The following is a 21,608-nucleotide window of genomic DNA, read 5'->3' on the forward strand; positions in this document are numbered from 1 at the left end:
CCATACTCGTACCAAAATCAGGGTGCCAAGAGTAGCTCCCAGCAACAAGCCCCTCAGTCAAGTTCTAAGCTGGAAGAAATGATGGCTCAGCTTCTTAGCAGCTCCACGAGTGCAAACCAATTGGCAAAAAAACAATACCAACAAAGCGAAGATCGTTTTCTAGCCCATGAGGGAGAAATGAGGAGTCAGAAAGCCTCGATTCAGAATATCGAGAACCAGGTTGGTCAGCTGGCGAAGATGATGTCGGAGAGACCCCTAGGTGGTCTTCCAGGCAACACGGAGCCAAATCCGCGCGGGCATGTAAATGCGATTATGACTAGGAGTGGCAAGACTACAAGACCTAACATATCGGACTCACCACCGATCACTGAAGCGGTCCCGACTAATACACCGGACGAGGTGCAAGCTAGGCGAGTCCCAGCAAGTACAACACAAGTCCAGGAGCCAGTCAAAGAGTACACTCCTCCAATTCCATATCCGGGCCGACTGAAGAAATAGAAAAACGAAGAACAATACAGTAAGTTCCTTGAAATGTTAAGCAACTGCACATAAACATACCGTTTGTTGAAGCCCTGGCCCAGATGTCGAAGTATGCGAAGTTCTTGAAGGACATCATCTCGAATAAGCAGAAGCTTGAGGATATTAACTGTGTGGTGATGAAAGAAAGTTGCTCTGCAATCCTTCAAAATCGTCTGCCCACGAAAATGGGAGATCCTTGCAGTTTCACGCTTCCTTGTTTGAAAGGAAATATGTCTGTTAGCCATGCATTGGCTGATTTGGGAGCGAGTATCAACCTTATGCCCTATAAGGTTTTTACAAAGTTGGATCTAGGTGAGCCATCGCCTACACGAATGAGCATTCGACTAGCTGATCATTCCATCAAATATCCACGTGGATTTGTTGAGAATATGCTTGTTAAGATCGACAAGTTTGTGTTTCCAGTGGATTTTGTTATCCTGGATATGGATGAGGACTCTAGGGTGCCTTTGATTCTCGGACGTCCATTCTTGAATACCGCCCGGACCATTGTAGATGTAGCTGCGGGCCAGATTACACTCCAAGTGAATGATGAGCATGTGACCTTTGACATCAAACGGTCAATGCAGCACCCGCAGAGTCAGGATGATGCACTCTACTATGTTGACATTGTTGACACGTATGTGAGCACACATTTCCAGGGCACGATTGAGGAGATTGATTCGGACACACATCTGTTGTGTGGGGACCTAGATGGCATTACGCAGGAGGGCCATGATTTCGAGCAACCAGTCTATCAGATTGGTGATAATGGTTCCCAGAGTCCGGATCGATTTACATAGATTGATCGTGAGGATGCAGAAAAGTCAAAGCCTTCGGTTGAAGATCCACCGTCTTCGAAGCTTAAGGAGCTTTCGCCCCATTTGGAGTACGCATTTCTAGACGAGGAGCGCCGTCTGCCGGTTATTATCTCATCATCTTTGACGGACGAGGAACAGAGCAGACTGCTTAGTGTTTTGCGACTTCATAAGAAAGCACTAGCGTGGAAGATTATGGATATCAAAGGCATCAATCCTTCTTTTTTTTACTCACATGATTCTGATGGAAGAGGAGTACAAGCCCTGTGCACAGCCTCAGAGGCGGTTGTACCCAAATATGCAAGAAGTTGTCAAAAAGGAGGTGATTAAGTTACTGGATGCAGGTTTGATCTACCCCATATCCGACTCAGTTTGGGTGAGTCCAGTGCAGGTAGTACCTAAGAAAGGTGGTATTACTGTAGTCCCAAATGATAGGAATGAGCTGATTCCTACCCGTACCGTCACTGGGTGGCGAGTTTGCATCGACTACCGCAAACTCAACGATGCTACTCGCAAGGATCACTTCCCGCTTCCAGTCATCGACCAGATGTTGGAACGTCTGTCGGGGAAGTCATACTACTGTTTTTTGGACGGGTTTTCTGGATACTTTCAAATTCCTATCGCTCCTGAGGATTAGGAGCAGACTACCTTTACTTGCCCTTTTGGGTTGTGTAATGCACCGGCGACCTTCTAGAGATGCATGGTTGCAATTTTTCATGATATGATCGAGGATTCTATGGAGGTTTTCATGGATGACTTTTCGGTATTTGGAGATTCCTTCGATCATTGTTTGGAAAATTTGAAGAAGATGTTGAAGAGGTGCGAAGAGACGAATCTTATCCTAAACTGGGAAAAGTGCCACTTCATGGTACGAGAGGGCATAGTTTTGGGACACAAGATTTCGTGTGCTAGTATGGAGGTCGATCTAGCTAAAGTTCATATTATTTCACGACTTCCACCGCCCACCTTTGTGAGAGCGATACGGAGCTTTCTTGGTCATGCGGGGTTCTACAGGCGATTCATCAAGGATTTTTCAAAGATCGCTAGGCCCATGACCCGTCTGTTGGAGAAAGACGCTCCGTTTATCTTTGGGGATGATTGCTTGAGGGCTTTTGACCTTCTCAAGCAAAAGCTGATTGAGGCCCCTATTTTAGTCGCACCTGACTGGAGTCTGCCATTTGAAATTATGTGCGACGCGAGCGATTTCGCTATAGGGGCCGTTCTGGGTCAGAAGAAAGAAAAGCACTTTCACCCGATCTATTATGCGAGCAAGACTCTTCACGACGCTCAGGAGAATTATACCACGACAGAAAAAGAGCTCTTGGCAGTCGTTTTCGCATTTGACAAATTTAGATCGTATTTGGTGCTTTCGAAAATAATTGTGTATACTGATCACGCAACCATCAGATATCTTTTCAGCCAACAGGACGCTAAACTGCGTCTCATTAGATGGATCTTATTGCTGCAGGAATTTGATATCGAAATTAAAGACAAAAGGGTGCGTTAAATGTAGCGGCTGACCATCAATCTCGGTTGGAGCATGGAGATATCAAGGACACGCGTTGGGATTCAATCAATGACAATTTCCCACACGAGTCGTTGATGAGTGTTGAAATATGTGATGAGTCGCCATGGTTCGCCGACTTTGCGAACTATCTTGCTTGCGGGATTTTGAAACAAAAGAGGAAATTCTTTTCGGATGTCAAGCACTACATTTGGCATGACCCTTTCTTGTTTAGGGTTGGTGCTGATCAGGTGATAAGAAGATGTGTTTCGGGAAAAGAGGCGACTGACATTCTGCGCCACTGTCACGAGGGACCTACAGGAGATCACCATGGTGCCAATTTCACCACTAAGAAGGTGCTTGATTCTGGGTTTTATTGGCCGACAATATTTCGTGATGCGCAGAAGTGGGTCAGTGCGTGCGATGCCTGCCAGAGTGCAGCAAACATATCAGCACGCGACGAAATGCCTCAGAATTGGATACAAGTTTGTGAAGTCTTTGATATCTAGGGGATAGACTTCATGGGACCATTTCCCCCTCACGAGGAAACAAATATATCTTGGTTGCGGTTGATTATGTATCGAAGTGGGTTGAGGCACAGGCCTTACCCACCAATGATGCTAGGGTAGTCGTGAGATTTTTGAAAAGTTTGTTTGCCCGGTTTGGCGCACCAAAGGCGCTTATCAGTGACAGAGGGACTCACTTTTGCAATACTCAGCTTGAGAGAGCTTTGTCCCGTTATGGTGTGCATCACCGTTTATCCACGCCCTATCATCCACAGACAAGCGGGCAGGTGGAGGTCACGAACCGGGGGCTGAAAAGGATCCTTGAGCGGTCGGTAGGTGCAAACAACAAGGATTGGTCAGACAAACTGGATGAAGCGCTTTGGGCTTTCCGTACGGCTTACAAGACGCCTATTGGGACTACTCCCTTTAGGCTTCTTTACGGAAAGGCATGTCATTTACCTGTGGAGTTGGAGCACAAAGCGATTTGGGCTCTAAAAACTGCAAATCTGGATCTAAAAACCGGAGGTGAAGCCCGGTTCCTTCAGATTCGCGAGTTAGAGGAGCTACGATAACACGCTTATGAGAACTCCGTGTTATACAAGGAGTGCACCAAGAGATTGCATGACAAACGGTTGAAGGACCATAAGCAATTCCAAGCGGGTGGTCTTGTTTTGCTCTACAACTCGAGGTTGCCTCTATTTCCAGGAAAATTGCATTCGCGTTGGACAGGTCCGTACACGGTAAAAGAGGTATTTCCATACGGGACAGTCGCAATTGAGAACGCGGACGGCGTAATTTTCAAGGTAAATAGGCATCGCTTGAAGCTTTACGTTGGTGGGCCAATCGAGTCGGCGGTGGAGGTTATCGAACTCCACACCCCGCATACAGCTTAAGTGTGGGGAGGAGAGTCTACTCTACTGACTCGAGGATCAAAAATGTAGCAAGAGCGTCTTTGGTGCTTTAGGGGTAAAATTGTCCATTTTTTGTTTTTGCCGTTTTTATGTGTTTTTGGCGTGTTTTGTAGATTTCGTAGGTTTGTACAGTTTTTAAACGTGCCGAGCGAAGGGTCTATGCCGGAATAATATTAAAACGGTTGGCGAATGGTAAAAATGGTGGAAAACAGGCTGCTCTGCAGATTTGGCACGACTGTGCCACATACCGCACGGCCGTGCGGTTGTGAGCCAGCACCTCGAGTCGCACCCCCGGTGCATTGCCGAGGTCAGCGTGCCAGAATTGGTCAACGTCGGAGACGCACGACCGTGCGTCCGGTCGCACGACCGTGCGACAGGCCAAGGGCAGTTTGGTTGTTGGGATTGATCCCTGCCAAAGGAACATATAATGAAAGCCAAAACAGGATCAGAGCGGTGGATCCAGAATAAGCTGATGTTTGGTTGCAAGTCTCTCCCCTTGAAAGTGGTTTCAACATCTGCTGACCTCCTATCTGCTGATCATGCAATCTGCTGACCTACAACTGCTGATCAAGTCAAAGTCTGTTGAAGAACTAAAGCTCTGCTGCTCAATCTACTGCCTTGGTTCAAGCACTGCTGATCATGACAAGTACTGCTAGGTTCACAGCAGTGGAAGGATGCAGCAGCAGTTTATGTTTGCTTTATGTATTAAAATGTAATATCAGTAGTTAGCATAGTAGTGTTTGTATAGATCAGAGGTTAGAGTTTGTTAGGAGGTTAGATGTCACTTTCATGGTGACGTCAACTTAGATGCTCAGTGGTTTGCAAGTGCTTATAAATAGAACAGTACTCTGTACTGTTCTGTTCAGCTCATTCACCATCTTCTTCCTGCACGAACAAACACTGAGCTCGGGATGAGGGGGAGTTTGCGAATCATACATGCATTGTAATCAAAGTTTGAAATAAATTTAATCATTTGACTCTGTGTTGAAAATGTATGATTGAAAGCATTTCTTCTGTTTAATTGTGAAAAGTTTGCTTCCATTTAATTTCCGCTGCACAAATCACTCATAACTCCATCTTAATTCAAACACAAATCACAATCAATCCAAACTCAGATCCTAACAATTGGTATCAGAGCTAGGACAGTCAAATTTGATTTAACAAGCATTTTGACGTAAAAAGTTCAGCTCGAAATCGTTGATACTGATCGTTTGTCCGTTTTGTTGAAAAACAGAGCAAGGTTTAATCACCGATAAAGTTGATTAATCAGTGCCTGTAAAACAACCAGGAAGATGTCTCAGTCACAAGATGATAAAAATAACATTGGCTCTTTGTTTAAACCACATATGCTTAAAAGAAATGAATACAACATCTGGGAGCGAAGGATGTGTCATATCCTTGCTCAACAAAACACTGGATGTTGGAGGTCTGTTGTTTTCGGTCCTCATGTTCCTATGGTGCCAAGTGCTGAGGACACCAAAAAGTTCGTTCCTAAACCAACTGAAAATTACACTGAATCTGATTTTCGAACTTGATGCCAAAGCATTTAGCATCATAGCCTCTACACTACCCAACGAAATCTATGTTGGGCTGTTACATTGTAACAGTGCCAAAGAATTGTGGGATGCATTGAAGGAACAATTCGGGGGAACGGAAGAGGTTATTGAAAACAACAGGGAAATTCTGAATCAATAGTATGAAACGTTTTCTCACATCAAAGGGGAGTCACTAACCCAACAATTTGAATGTTTCAGTTGTCTCATCAGTGAACTAAGGCTTGTTAAAGTTACATTTCCAAATGCAACTCAAAATAGAAGGTTCCTTCGATCATTGCCTGAAAAGTGGGACACAATTGCTTTTGTCACCAGGAATTCAGCTGAGTTCAAAGATCTGACCCTGACCCAACTCCATGGTAGACTCCTGACTTATAAAAGGGAGTTAAACCAGAAAAGGAAGTTGTAAGAGTCTGGAAAAGTTGCTGATGACTATTCATTTGGCAGCACAGCTCTATTTGGTCAGGAAGAATTTGGTAGCAGCAGTAAGGATCAGAGTTATAACCATTTTATTGACATAACTGCTGGTGGTAATTTTAACAACTCTGATTCTCACTCTGCAAATTATGCTTTCACTGCAAATACTGAAAACCAGATGTCAGATAACTTATGCTTTGAACTAAATGATTTGCAACATTTTGATCCCACTGACTTAGAAGAGATGGATATTTTGCATCAATTGTCTTTGCTTAGTGTTAGAACAAGCAAATTCTACAAAAGAACAGGGAGAAAATTTCCAGGGCTTCATGGAAATTTGAGGGTTGGGTTGGATAAATCAAAAATCAAGTGTTTCAAGTGTAATAGGCAAGGTCATTTTGCTAGGGAATGTAGGAGTCAAACCACTGGTCCCATAATTACTCACCCTGGCTCAAACCCTAGACCACAACAACAAAACACTGTGCACTATACCTAATATGCCCCTGCAGCACATGTTAACACTGCTCATTTTGTTGCAACCCCTGTGCCTGTGCATTATGTTCAAACCACTGTTCCACAAATTCAGTATGTTCAAGCCCCTGTTCCTCAGGCACAAGTGCAACCTGCTGCACCTCAACAAGCTGCTCCAACAGTGACACAACCAGATCAGCAAAGCTTTTTCACACAAGGCTTTGTTGATTGGAGCAGCATGCCTGATGAACTTGGTGATGAGAATTTTGCTCTCTATGCTACTAATGATACTTTTGATGATGAATTTTTTAGAGTCGATACCAGAAGGGGTTGAAACTGAAGGTGAACAGCTAAGTGCTGAAACAGTGGATGAAGTTGCTGAAGCAGTGGTTACAGCAGTTGCTGGTGAACTACTGCTGGGAGAAAATTCAGAAACCCTGATTGAACCACTGACCGACCCTTGGTCCAAAGATGACAAAGAGAAAGAAGAATTGAAGAAAGCTGGTGAGGAAGAAGGGAGAGCTGATGATGATAATGAACATCAATGTGACTGTGCCATGATAGCTACTGCTAAGGTATCACCTCAAGTTCTTGAAAAACTATGTTCAGACAAATGTATCATTGCATTTGCTAACATCAAAGAGGTAAATGAAAACCTTAGGAATAAATCTTATCTGATGAAGTCAAAATTGAAAAGTCATTAAAAGAACTTAGAAACAAATTGGCTGAAAAAGATAAAGAGATCAGTAGTTTAAAAGAAGAGCAAAGCATAACCAAAACTCAACTCCAAACTATGGTAGAAAAATACCAAGTTTGCAAAAAGGAGTTGGAGTCTACCCAGATCACCTGTGAAAGATGGGTGGAGTCTTGTAAAGGGTATGAGGTTATGCTTGCAAAACAGCTTGAAAGCAATGTCAAGTTTGGAATAGGTCATAGAAAATATGATGAACTTGTAAACACTGCTAAAAAATAAGCTGGTTCAACTAAGATAATACCAACCAACAAAAATGGCCAAGAGGTTAAAATAACCGACAAACTTGGTAACAAAATTACTCTGGAAAGATCTGTGGGATCCTCAACTTTTGAGGAAATTGAGAAATACCAATTTAAACCCACATGGTCTGATGAGTGTGATATCCTGGAAAATTTCAAACCAATGGATTTCACAACCACTGATGGTGTAAAAGCTCCAAAAGCAAGAATCATTCCTATCAAAGATATCCCAACAGAGGTTCAAAACTCTATTGCAAAGGAATCTGAGAAAAGGAAGAAAAGAGAAAAGATTAAAAACTTGTTTTGGATTTTTGTGAAAAGAGGAATCATCTAACAAAAGACTGTTTTCATCTAAAAGCACATGATCTAAACAAAACAAATATCATTGTCCATGCTGAAAGCTGCACCATCTGTGGTAAAAATAATCACAAAACTAAGGAATGTGTGTATCTCAAAAACTTTGATGAGAAAAAGAAAGAATACACTACAAAAACATCCTTAAGTTCATCAGCATCATCTGTTAAAGTCACCAAGAAACAACCACTATTTGTCCCTGTCCAAACTGTTGTCACAAAACAGCTGAACCAAACATCTGTTCAAAGGGATGTACAGGTGACTGATGCACCTCCAGCAAATCATTTCATAAAAGGCAACGACAAAGCATCTTACCAAAGGATTCCACACGTTTATGAGGCTTACAAAAAGCCCTCTAAACCAACAGTGAACAGGCATTTTTTTGGTTATCAACAGATGATAGGTCAAGACCCCTAACAGTGGTTAGAGAAAAACATTCACAAAAATGTTCAAACCCCTGTGCTAACCACTGTCCACACATCTGCATCCATCCCAGACACTGTTGAGACCCTATCCAAAGCCCTGTTGGCTTTGGAGACCTTTATAAACTAATCCTTTTACTTCATGTGTAGGGATCTTCTGCATGCTTAGATAGTCTTTGGAATGTAGATAGTGGAGGCTCCAGGCACATGACATGATGTAAAGCCCTTCTTCAAGATTTCAAAATTCATGGAGGGGGTGATATATCCTTTGGTAATAATAGTAAAGGAAAAGTTCTGGGGTCTGGTACAGTAAAGTCTGGAAATGTAAAATTTGAAAATGTCAATCTTATAGACAATCTAAAATTCAACCTCCTGAGTGTGTCTCAAATGAGTGTTGTAGGATTGTTGGACCAGAAATGGTTAGTAATATTGAAGCAATAATCAAGAAAGGCACAACTAAACTTGTTGCTCAAAGAAGTGGCAATGGTTATGTTGTTGACATGTCAAGAGAGTGTCTCAGAGCTGATGCCTGTCTGTTCTCAGCTGCCTCTAACAAAGAGACAGAACTTTGGCACAGAAGACTGGGGCACACAAATCTTAAGACCATCACTGAAATCTCAAAAAATGACCTTGTAAGAGGTCTACCACAAAAAATGTTTTCATGTCCTGAGCATTGCATTTCCTGTTTAAAAGGAAAACAGCACAAAAGCTCTTTCAAGTCCATTGAAGAGTCCAAAACAACCCAGTGTTTGCAAATGCTGCACATGGATTTGTTTGGCCCAATTCAAGTCATGAGTCTCAAAAAGAAGAGATATTGTCTGGTTGTTATTGATGACTTTTCTAGGTTTACATGGACTTTCTTTTTGCACTCAAAAGATGAAACTGCAGGCATTTTGCAAGACTTTGTGACACAGGTTGAAAAGTAATTTGACCTTCCAGTAAAAGTCTTCAGGAGTGACAATGGCATAGAATTCAAAAATAAGGAGTTGGATGCCTTCTGTGTGAAGAAAGGGATTGTAAAGCAGTACAGCATCCCCAGAACACCAGAGCAAAATGGGGTTGTTGAAAGGAAGAACAAAACACTGATTGAGGTTGCCAGAACCATGCTTGCAGATTCAGGTTTGCCATTAACTTTTTGGGCAGAGGCAGTAAATACTGCTTGCTATGTCCAAAACAGAGTTTTAATCAACCCCAGGCACAAAAAGACTGCTTATGAAATTCTGTATAAAATCAAACCACTGATCTCATACTTTAAAGTATTTGGCTGCCCATGTTTTATCTTGAATTTAAAAGATTCCATCTCAAAATTTGCAGCCAAAGTAGATTGTGGTTATCACCTGGGATACTCAACTACTGCTAAGGCCTACAAAGTGTTTAATACACGGACCAAGGCAGTGGAGGAGACTTTGAATTTAAAGTTTAATGAACTTTCTTCAATGAAAATCCCAGCAAATCCTGCTGATTTGTTTGATGACTTTTCTGGTTGTCAAGACTAACAGTGCAGGGTTATCAGAGGATTCATCTCCAGACTATGGATATGAGATCATCATTCCTCAAAAGTCTGCTTCAATGGGAAGAGCATCAGGTGTTCAAAACAGTTATCAAAGCTCTCCCACTACTACCTCAACAGTTGTTGACCAAAGTAGCCCCTTAACCCCTGCTTCTACCTCATCAAACACTGCTGACAAAAGTCCTCAAACAGTGGATCAAAGTCAGCAGGTGTCCACACCAATACCACCACCTTTTGAAGCCACTGCTGGGTCATCAAAGTCACCAGCAGTGGTTAGCTCAGATGATACACATCTGCAACCCTCACCACTCAATGCCATTATTCCATATCAAGGAGAGCTCATCTTCTTGAAATCTCATCCACCAGATCAAATCATTGGCAACATCAATGAAGGGGTGCTTACAAGAAAGCAATCCCAAAACATTTGTCTTTTTACTGGCTTTCTATCACTCCATCAGCCAGTCAAGTACCAAGAGGCACTGAAAGACAACAGCTGGGTAGAAGCCATGCAAGAAGAGCTCCAACAATTCAGAAGACAACAAGTATGGGGGCTTGTACCATTGCCAGAGAATGTAAGTCCTATTGGCACAAAGTGGGTCTTCAAAAACAAAACTGATGAAACAGGCATTGTTGTCAAGAATAAAGCCAGGCTTGTGGTTCAAGGTTACAGACAAGAAGAGGGTATTGATTATGATGAAACATTTGCTCCTATAGCAAGACTTGAAGCTATCAGACTCTTTCTGGCCTTTGCTGTCAATCACAATATCAAGGTGTACCAAATGGATATTAAATGTGCATTCCTCTATGGTAAGATTCAAGAAGAGGTATATATCTATCAACCTCCAGGTTTTGAGGATCCATTTTATCCAGATCATGTCTACAAGCTAAATAAAGCTTTGTATGGCTTGAAACAAGCACCAAGAGCCTAGTATGAAACTCTTTCCACCTTTTTACTTTCCATTGGTTTCACCAGAGGCAGGATTGATAAAACACTGTTTTTAAAATGGAGAGGGAAGGATTTGATGATTGTCCAAATTTATGTGGATGACATCATTTTGGAAGCACATGTAATAAAATGTGTGAAGAGTTCAAGCAACTCATGATAGCTGAGTTTGAAATGAGTGCAATGGGTGAACTCCAGTGTTTTGTTGGTCTCCAAGTAAGGCAGCTGCAAAATGGTACTTTCATCCATCAAGGCAAATATGCCAAAGAACTTTTAAGGAAATTTGATATGGATGATTGCAAGCCATGTAGTACACCCATTGCAACCAATAAATTGGTCATGTCTGAAGAAAAGGATGATTTGGTTGATCAAACCTTATATAGAAGCATGATTGGGTCATTATTGTACCTAACTACATCTAGACCAGATATCATGTTTGCAACATGTGTCTGTGCAAGATCCCAATCAGCCCCTAGAAAGTCAAACCTTATTGCTGTAAAAAGGATATTCAGATACCTAAAAGGTGCTCCCACACTTGGTATCTGGTATCTAGCTGATGGTAAAATTGAGCTTTCAGGTTTCTCAGATAGTGAATTTGCTGGATGTGATAAAACAAGGAAGTCCACTTCAGGAGGGTGCCAATTCCTAGGCAACTGCTTAGTTTCTTGGCAAAGCAAAAAGCAAGCAGCTGTTTCCACATCCACTGCTGAGGCAGAATATATAGCTGCTGCAAGCTGTACAACCCAACTGCTCTGGCTTCAGAATCAGTTACTGGATTTTGGTATCACTGCCTTGAAGACACCACTCATGTTGGACAGCCAGGCAACAAAAAATATCATCAAAAATCCAGTTTCCCACTCAACCACCAAACACATCGACATCAGACATCACTTTGTGAGGGATTGCTATGAAAAAGGTTTGATTTCTCTGCATCCTGTTCCAACTAAAGATCAGCTGGCAGATGTGCTAACCAAAGCATTAGACACATCCACCTTTGAAAGCTTGATCTCTAGGATTGGCATGCTAAACATGGAATAGCAGGCAAAATCCTGTTTTTCTATGAATAAAAGCATTAAAATATTTTCAGAAAATCAAAAATCCATCCTTGAAAATAGCTAAAAATGAATCTTTCATTAAAAATCCTAAAAGTCTGCCATAACCACTGATGGGTTCAAAAGTCTGCTCTACTCCAAAAGTTTGTCCTCTGCTGAAAGTCATCCCCTGTTCTCATTTTCTTCTGATAAGCACTGATATTCAAAATCAGTGTTGTATTCACTACTGTGCTATCCACTGATAGTTAAAAGCAACCACTGGTCTCCATGTCCGTTACAACTACTGCCTTCATCAGTTGCTTTCACAAAAAGTACTGTTAAAAAGTACTGTCCTTCACTTCACCAGGGGATGGCATGCAGACAGTACTTAGTGGTCAGACCTTTTGTAACCGCTGCTATATCAGCATTCACTTTTCCTCCATAAAAACCCCCTTTCAAACCCCAAACAGGGTTTCACTGTCGAATTGAATTCTTAAAAGTTCTCTTCTCAAAACAGTTTCCATCACATTTCATCAAGTTTCTTCACAATCTCATTTTCGATTCTCATCATCAAAATGACAAAATCGAAATCATCCGCAAAATCTTCTAAAGGGGCCTCTCAAAAGGCTACCTCCACAGAAATCCCACACAAATCGTCTCATAATCTTCTGGGTCTTCTCACAAAACCCGGCAACATCGACGCATTTGATTCCATCCTCGATATGCTCAATGCATCAAAGTACAAAACTTTGTTAACCGTTGATGCACCCATTTACCTGCAAACTCAGAGAGAGTTTTGGAAAAATTGTACCCTTGAAATACAAGGAGAAGATGTCATAGCCATTAACTCTACTCTGCAGAAGAAAGCAGTCCGAATCACACCGCAATCCATATCAGAAGTCTTTCAGCTCGATGATCAGGAAGGTAAACCTTCTTTCCCTAAAAACGAGTTAAAAATTGACTTCATTGAGCGAGGGTATGCAGACACAATGATGAAGAGGGATACCTTACAAAAAGGTTTCTTCCCTTCTGCAACACGATTTTTATTCCATACCCTCCTCATGTGTGTTTCAAATAAAACCACTTCTTTTAATGAAATACCAATGAAGATTCAAAACCTGGGATATGCTATACTTCAAGAAGAAAATTTCAATTATTCCCAGGTAATCTTCAATGATTTGGTTAAAAATGTTGAAACAAAATCATTTTTACTGTTTCCAAGATTTTTGAGTTATTATTTTGAGAAAAATTCAGTAAAGATGATATTGCGGTAATAAACCAAGGTGACTCTTTTCAGATAAACAACTTAACTGCTGAAACATTTACAAGAATGTCAACACCTTGCAAAACACAAGAAGAGGTGCCTAAGAAAGACTTTAGCAGCAAACACTGCTCCTCAGGTATCTGCTACTGAGCCCACTGCTCAAGGTGATCAACGTAGCCAACCAACTGCCTTGAAACCCACACCTAAAATCACCAAAAAGCCACAGAAAAAGAAAAATCAAAAACCCCCCAAACCCACCAAAAAGGCAACTCTGGAGGATGAGATACCAGAGCAACTGCCTGTGACAGCACAAAAGTCACAACAAACCACTGCTGCTACTTCCTCACAGCAGTTGGTAAAAATATCTCAAACCCTAGCCGAAACTCCTCCTGTCTCTTCACAAAAAGAACAGGTTGTACAACAAGGGTCACCACATCATGATGCTCTGGAAGAACTCGTTTCCATCATCCACAGCCCAATACCCAGGGCAATTTCGCTTTTTAAACCTACCTTCACATCCCCAATTCCTCCAAACACTAAACAACTGTTGGATGCAATTGATTTGAACCTAGCACAAACCAGTCCTTCTCACTCACCTGTTCATGAGAATATACCTCAACAAGAGACTGGGCTTGATGTATCAATCTTTGCAAACCCACCAACACAACCTGAGGAGGTTACACCCCTTGAGTTACAAGTAACTCTTGGTGGTAATCCAAGTGAAGCAGCCACTACAAGTGTAGAACCTATAGGTTTACACTTGGACAGTGGTTACATCAATAAGACTTCCTTGGAGGCAATTCCTTCCATAACACCTCTGTTATCTGCTAGTGAGTTTGTATTAACCACTGGTTCCATCAAAAGATTATCAAGTGTTGAAGGAAGAACACCCCAGTACCAAGAAAAAGGGGCATCAGTTGTTGATGTTTGGAGTACACTCCCTACCTCAACATCTGATAAAACCACTGCTAGTGGGAAATTAGATGATCCCATTAATTTGGGTGATGGTTTAAAATACCAGGAATTGATGGACAGAGTTGAAAAACTGGATACTACTGTTGCAGAAATCAAAGAAATGCTGCATCAGTTGTTGACAGTTCAAATGGTACAATCCACTGTTGTTCCACCTCAAGCACCTGCTCCTCCACTAGCAGATGTTACAAATGAGCAGATGTTACAAATGAGCTCTAGAACATTTTTCAACCTTTTCTCCAACAACAACATCAACTGGCTGAGCAGCAACATGAAAAAAATGTTCAAGATCTGAAACATACAATGGAGACTAGGTTCAAGGATACAAAAGATGACATCAAGGCTATCAAGGCCCATCTGTTGGCAACCACTGGCACTGCTCCTCCAATTACAGTTCTGTTTATTGATGAAATCCCCACAGATAATGCCAAAAAGGGGGAGAAAATTAAGGAGTGGACAAGGAAAGGGATTGATAATGGGTTGTATCTTGATCCAGAAAAGGATGCAATGCTCAGAAACATACCCTTGCCAGATGGTAGTAAAAAGGTTGATGTTACCCAGAATACACTTGATGAAGGTGTCATAAGTGTAAAAAGGGATAGAACGGCAAAGGATTTATCAAGGTGGAATGAGGAGAAGCGAGCTTTCATGGAGCTGAATGCGCAGGGTTGTTCTGGTGAAAAGGATGATCAAAATCCTGTTCCAAAAAGAAATCTTACTAGAATAGTAAGGAAACCCAAGTCCACACCATCCGGTCTTCCAAAGCATTCTTCAAAACCACTGTCCAAAAGCCACCAACATCAAACCTCCACCCAAACATCTATTGCAACTTCTGTTATACCAACATCTGCTGGTACTTCAGTTGTTTCAACATCTGCTCTCACTTCAACACACACCACCTCAACACACATCACTTCCACTGCCTTATCACCACCAAAAACAACATCTCCACCATCACTTCCTGCCATAAAGCAGAAGACAGCGGATGTTAAATCATCTGTTGTAATGACAACAGTAGTTGAAACACCAGTTGTTTCAACAGCTGTTTGTCAGTCACAAACCACTGCCACTGTTCCATCCAAAACATCATCTGCCTCTCCTAAAATAAAAAGGAGAAGGGTTATCATACCAGATGATGATTCTCCATCACCACCACCAACAACTTCAAAATCCCAAGCACTTGTCACAATTCCAAAACCCATTCCTCTCTTTTCAGCTCAAATTTACAAGCCCTTACCTCCTGCAGGTGTCCAATTTCCTCTTGAATTCATAACAGTCAGAGAAGAAATTAAGTCCTTTTACTATGAGGATGACCCTGCTAAAAGGAGTTTGCCATCAGTTGAAGGATATCCAAGACCAAACAATATTGCAGAATATTTGAAAGTCAAAGTTAAACAAGCAGAGGATATCTCAAAAAGAAATGCTCAAGGAAAATCTGATAGAGAATTTCAGCAGAATTACCAATTCTTGCTTACACAAGTCAGATCCTTAGAACGATTTGCAAAGAATGTATGTCAACAAATTTCAGAAAGAGCAGATGAAACTCTTAGAAAAGACTACATTGAAAGCATCATGGCAACCAAGAAATAAAAGGGGGAGAAACACATGTACAAAAACTGGACCATTCCTGAGCTTGAAAGTGAAGCAGCCAGGATTCAAGAAATGATCAAAAATAAGGTCAAGTAGACTCCCCCTGAAAAATTCAAACAGTTTGAAGCTGACAAAGCCTTAGAGTTGAAGAGAATGAAAGAGGAGCTGATAGTTGCTGAATATGGGTCAAGGAATTCTGTGTCAAAGTGGGGAGAAGCTAGGGTCAGGGCCACCTATAAAAGGTTGGAGGAACTTAGGAAGAAAGATCCGACAGCTCCACAAAAGCTTGACTACTCCAAAGCAGAGGTCTCAAAAAGACCACCAAAGCTGCAAGTCAAAAGAACCACTGCTCCTACTAGTGTTGCCATCTACAAAAGAAGGAGTCAAAAACAGTTGGATGCTGAAACAACTCAAGAGTTAATTGCTGGTGATGACCTTATGAAAGAAGGCATAAAAAGAATGATTGAAGAAACTCTTGAGTTGGACCAATCTGCAAGTACTGCTCAGCCAGTCATGAATAGGCCAGCATCACCAAACACCTCTTCAAATAAAAATCTCCCGAGAAACCCACCAGGCTCAAAAGTAGTAAAGTGGAAAACTGATAAACAGACCCACGTACTGACAGTGTTCAAGTCTAGTGGAGAAGTGAAGAAATTAACAAGGGAACAAGCTCTTGGCCAGAGTCTTGAAGATTTGCAGGATCTCCTTGATCTTCGACTTAGCAGGGATGATGATGATACAGATGCCTTAACCTTTGAATTGCAACTCAAAGGGCAAATAAGGGAACTGCTGATGAGGCAATAAAGATCTACAATAATGAAGAGTTTTGGCATTATCTGTTCCAGGGGGAGATTGTTGGGATTGATCCCTGCCAAAGGAACAGATAATGAAAGCCAAAACTGGATCAGAGCAGTGGATCCAGAATAAGCTGATGTTTGGTTGCAAGTCTCTCCCCTTGAAAGTGGTTTGAAAATCTGCTGACCTCCTATCTGCTGATCATGCAATCTGCTGACCTACAACTGCTGATCAAGTCAAAGTCTGTTGAAGAACTAAAGCTCTGCTGCTCAATCTACTGCCTTGGTTCAAGCACTACTGATCATGACAAGTACTGCTAGGTTCACAGCAGTGGAAGGATGCAGCAGCAGTTTATGTTCGCTTTATGTATTAAAATGTCATATCAGTAGTTAGCATAGCAGTGTTTGTATAGATCAGAGGTTAGAGTTTGTTAGGAGGTTAGATGTCACTTTCATGGTGACGTCAGCTTAGATGCTCAGTGGTTTGCAAGTGCCTCTAAATAGAACAGTACTCTGTACTGTTCTGTTCAGCTCATTCACCATCTTCTTCCTGCATGAATAAACACTGAGCTCGGGCTGAGGGGGAGTTTACGAATCATACATGCATTGTATTCAAAGTTTGAAATAAATTTAATCATTTGATTCTGTGTTGAAAATGTATGATTGAAAGCATTTCTTCTGTTTGATTGTGAAAAGTTTGCTTCCATTTAATTTTCGCTGCACAACTCACTCATAACTCCATCTTAATTCAAACACAAATCACAATCAATCCAAACTCAGATCCTAACATTGGTCATTTGTGCAATATAAAAGCCCTCATCTGCAGTTTATTCTCACAGTTTCGCGAAACCCTACTGCACCAGCCGATCCAGACCGAGTTTCCCCCAAAATCGCACGATTTTTCACACGGTTTCTCAGATCCTTTCCCACGGTATGTTTTTTCTCTTCGATTTTTAGTTTCATCCTTGTTCTAGGCTTAGATTCTCCGATTTCTTCGAGGTTTTTGGGGTTCTCTTCATAAACAAATCGAAACCCTAACCCTTGTAAGATTATTGTGTTTCGTGAACAACCGGTTGATTTCTGGACCCCTGTTTGCCCGAAAATTTGTTGATTTTCTGAGAAATCCTGCTGTTCTGAATCGGGGGTTAAAATCTGTAGAAAATTTGATTCGCACGGTCGTTCCAGTTTGGCACGGTCCGTGCGATTGCGGCTGTTCACGATGATTTGTTGTGGTCTCGGTGATGCAGGGGGGGTGCCATAGATTGAACGCCGTGCAGTTACGACAAACGCCAACCACCATTGCTGATTCTCGGTGACGCACGACCGTACGTCTGGTCGCACGCCTGTGCAAATCGCCCAGATCAGTAGGACAGTATCTTCATAACTGTGTACTGGGCTGTTCCGAATGATATTTTTTCTGCTTCTCCTGTTCTAATTGTAATCCCTCATGCAGATAAATCATCCGTTTCTCCAATTCAATGAAAACGACGCGCAAGAAAGTCTTTGCATTCCGAAACTTAATGCACTATGGCAAAGGCAGAATCAGTTCAGCATCCCTAGAAGGTTGGATTGGGATGTTTTGACCGAATTAAATCAACGCGGGCGGCTCGAAAACATGTTAACAATTCCGCTTGCATGGTTGGTCAACATTGACCGGCCGATCTATCTAGAGCTTACGCTAGAGTTCTTCGCTACCTACTCGTATGACAAGCCCAGAGCGAGTAAAGTTCCAAACTTTCGCTATAAGAAATGGATAAATTTCAGGTTAGGCGGCCATTGGCACAATTGGACTGTGGGAAGGTTGTGTCGAAGACTCGGTATCTACACCGATGATGAAATGGACTCTAAGTTCTTTACTGATCGGTTCACCTTCCCTAGTGAGCGGGGTGAGTTTTGGGGGCGAGTTGCAGTTGGCGGGCCGTATGATCCTCGGATGTCCAAGGCTTCAAGGTTACGAGACCCTTTGCATAGAGTTATGCACCACATCCTTAGCCATACCATAGCTGGGCGCATGGACAGTTTGGGAAACTGTCCAACACCGGATATTATATTTCTTTATGCGCTCGCGGAGGGGGTCCACATCAACCTCGCCGCGCGGATGGTGGAATACTTTGTGCATAGTTCGGGAAGAACCAACAGCAGTCAAATACATGGTGGTCAGTATGTGACCCAAATCGCCTACAACATGGGCATAAATGACTGACGAGGTGGTTCACGGTCTTACTTTGGTTACCGAGGGTATGTATGTTGACATCCGCTCTTTGAAAGCCATGGGGATTATAGCAAAGACCGACCACGGGGATCGGTTGAAAGGGTTGGAAAACGAGGTCTAGGACCCGTTGCCTCCACTCCCAGGGGATGGTGACGATGAGATTATGCATGAAGAGGAGCAACATGAGCAGCATGAGGATCCACCACACACACCACCACACTCACCACAGCAGCATCACTCCCCGTAGTACCTGCCATGGCCTCCAGGCATCCCTTCATACCCAAAGTTTTATGGCCAGTTCCAACAAATGCAGGTCAGCCATGAGCAGCAGCGGGCCAGTCTAGAGCAGTTGCGAATTAGCCAAGATCAGCTGAGGGCAAACCAAGAGTTCATGCGGTAGGAGGTGCATGCTGGATTTTCATACATATTTAGGGGGCTTCAGAACGCCTGCCCTAACTACTTTGGGCCCCCACCACAGTTCCCATACGGGAACCCAGGTGATTATGGCGGGGCAGGCCCATCCGGCACAGGAGGAGGTGCGGATGACGAGCAGTAGTGGGAGTTCTGAGCTTATGGTGATGGTATTATGTTAGTAGGTTACTTCGGGTGTTCATTTTGGTTTTCATTTCATACATCCACGGTATGTATTGTATTATTTAGACATTTTAGTTTATTTGCTATGTTTCATGTATGGATATTTAGTATGCTTTCTATTTATGTAAATTATGGTTTGTTCATGTTTAGATTGTTTCTGCCTTCTGTTTTGTTTTGCTTTTCTGTGTGACATACTTACAGATTTTGGAAGCACGTCTTGGACCAGAGCACACCACAGAAACAGCTTTGAAGACTCGTTTCATCTACATTCATCTTAAAGGGAGTGTTATTCTCCTTTTTCTCTATATTTTGGGTTTCGCATTGGGGACAATGCGAAGTTCAAGTGTAGGGAGGGGGTTTAATATTTTGACTTTGTTTGTCCTATAAAAAAAAATCAAAAAATTGTATATATTTTAGTAAATAAACCGGTTAGTTGTGTTTTAGAAAGCTCCAGATATGATAAAAACCTGGCAAGCCAAATAAATTTTGAAAAAGATAACTAGAAAATGTGACAAACAAAGAAAGACTTGCATGATAATTTTCACACTTTTACCCATTCCTTCCATTATGTGAGCATATTTGAGCCTTAAATCTATTATATATTTGTTCATTTCGGAGTAGGAGTGAGCCGGATGTCACGTGTAGTTTAGAACTTGACACTAGCATGCTTGTTAAGACCATAAACTTGTGAAATTGTGTAGAAATGATAGAGGCAATTTGTTGGGATTGAACCCTATCAGAGGAACAAATAATAAAAGCCAAAACTGGATCAGAGCAGTGGATCCAAAATAAGCAGATGTTTTGTATAAAAGTCTCTCCCCTTGAAAGTGGTTTCAACATCTGATGACCTCCAATCCACTGATCCTTACAACTGCTGACCTACAATTGCTGATCAAGTCAAAGACTGATGAAGACTAAATCCCTACTAATCAATCTACTACTATGGGTCAAGCACTGCTGAATATATCAAGTACTGCTGGAGTCAAAACAGTGGAAGGATAAAACAGTAGTTTAGTTTGTTTTATGTAATGTATTGTAATCAGTAGTTAGCATAGCAGTGTTTGTATAGTTCAGTTGTTTAGAGTTTGTTTGGAGGTTAGATGTCACTTTCATGGTGACGTCAGCAAAGATGCCACAGTGGTTTGTCCGTGCCTATAAATAGAATAGTACTCTGTACTGTTCTATTAGCTCTCTTCATCACTTTCATTCATGTACGAACAATCACTGTGAGCTCAGGCTGAGGGGGAGTTTGTTACATACTTGCATATTGTAATTGAATCTTGTAATAAATTCAAGCATTCGGTTCAATGTTAAACTTGTATGTTGAAAGCAATTCTCTTGTTTTATTGTGTGCAAAGTTTGTTTCCATTTATATTCCGTTGCACCACTTGTTCATCTTTCATCTTATTTCAAATGTAAAACAAAAGCAATCCAAACTCAGATCCTAACAATTGGTATCAGAGCTCGAACAGTCAAATTTGATCTAACAATCATTTTGACACAAATAGTTTAGCTCACAATCGTTGATACTAATAGTTGTTCGTTTTGTTGAAAAACAGAGCAAGGTTTAATCACCATCAAAGTTGATTAATCAGTGCCTGTAAAACAACCAGGTTGACGTCACAATCACAAGATGATAAGAATAACATTGGGTCACTTTTCATACCACCTATGCTTAAACATAATGAATACAACATCCGGGAGAGAAGGACGGGTCATATCCTTGCTCAACAGAATACTGGATGTTGGAGATCTGTTGTTTTTGGACCACATGTTCCCATGGTGCCAAGTGCTGAGGATACAAAGAAGTTCGAACCTAAAAAACCTGAAAATTATACTGAAACTGATTTCCAAAAGTTCGAACTCAATGCCAAAGCATTTAGCATCATTGCATCTGCATTACCCAATGAAATTTATGCTGGGCTGTTACACTGTAACAGTGCCAAGGAATTATGGGATGCACTTAAGGAACAGTTTGGGGGAACTAAAGAAGTTATTGAAAATAATAGGGAAATTCTGAATCAGCAGTATGAAACCTTTTGTCACATTAAGGGTGAATCATTGACTCAACAGTTTGAGCGATTCAGTTGTCTCATTAGTGAGCTAAGACTTGTTAAAGTTACATTTGCTAATTCTACACAAAATAGCAGGTTTCTTAGATCACTACCTGAAAAATTGGATACAATTGCTTTTGTAACAAGGAATTCTGTTGAGTTCAAAGATCTGACCCTGA

General features: G+C 41.7%; 1 protein-coding gene across 1 annotated transcript; it reads left to right on the forward strand.

Moving 5' to 3' along the window:
* Positions 1-581: 581 nt before the first annotated feature.
* On the forward strand, positions 582-1,664 carry LOC118482619. The gene is made up of 2 exons (XM_035978182.1): positions 582-1,160; positions 1,320-1,664. Exons 1-2 carry the CDS (start codon positions 582-584, stop codon positions 1,662-1,664), a joined length of 924 nt encoding a protein of 307 aa, XP_035834075.1.
* Positions 1,665-21,608: the final 19,944 nt, after the last annotated feature.

Source organism: Helianthus annuus, chromosome 10 (genome assembly GCF_002127325.2).
Source record: "Helianthus annuus cultivar XRQ/B chromosome 10, HanXRQr2.0-SUNRISE, whole genome shotgun sequence".
Lineage (NCBI taxonomy): Eukaryota > Viridiplantae > Streptophyta > Magnoliopsida > Asterales > Asteraceae > Helianthus > Helianthus annuus.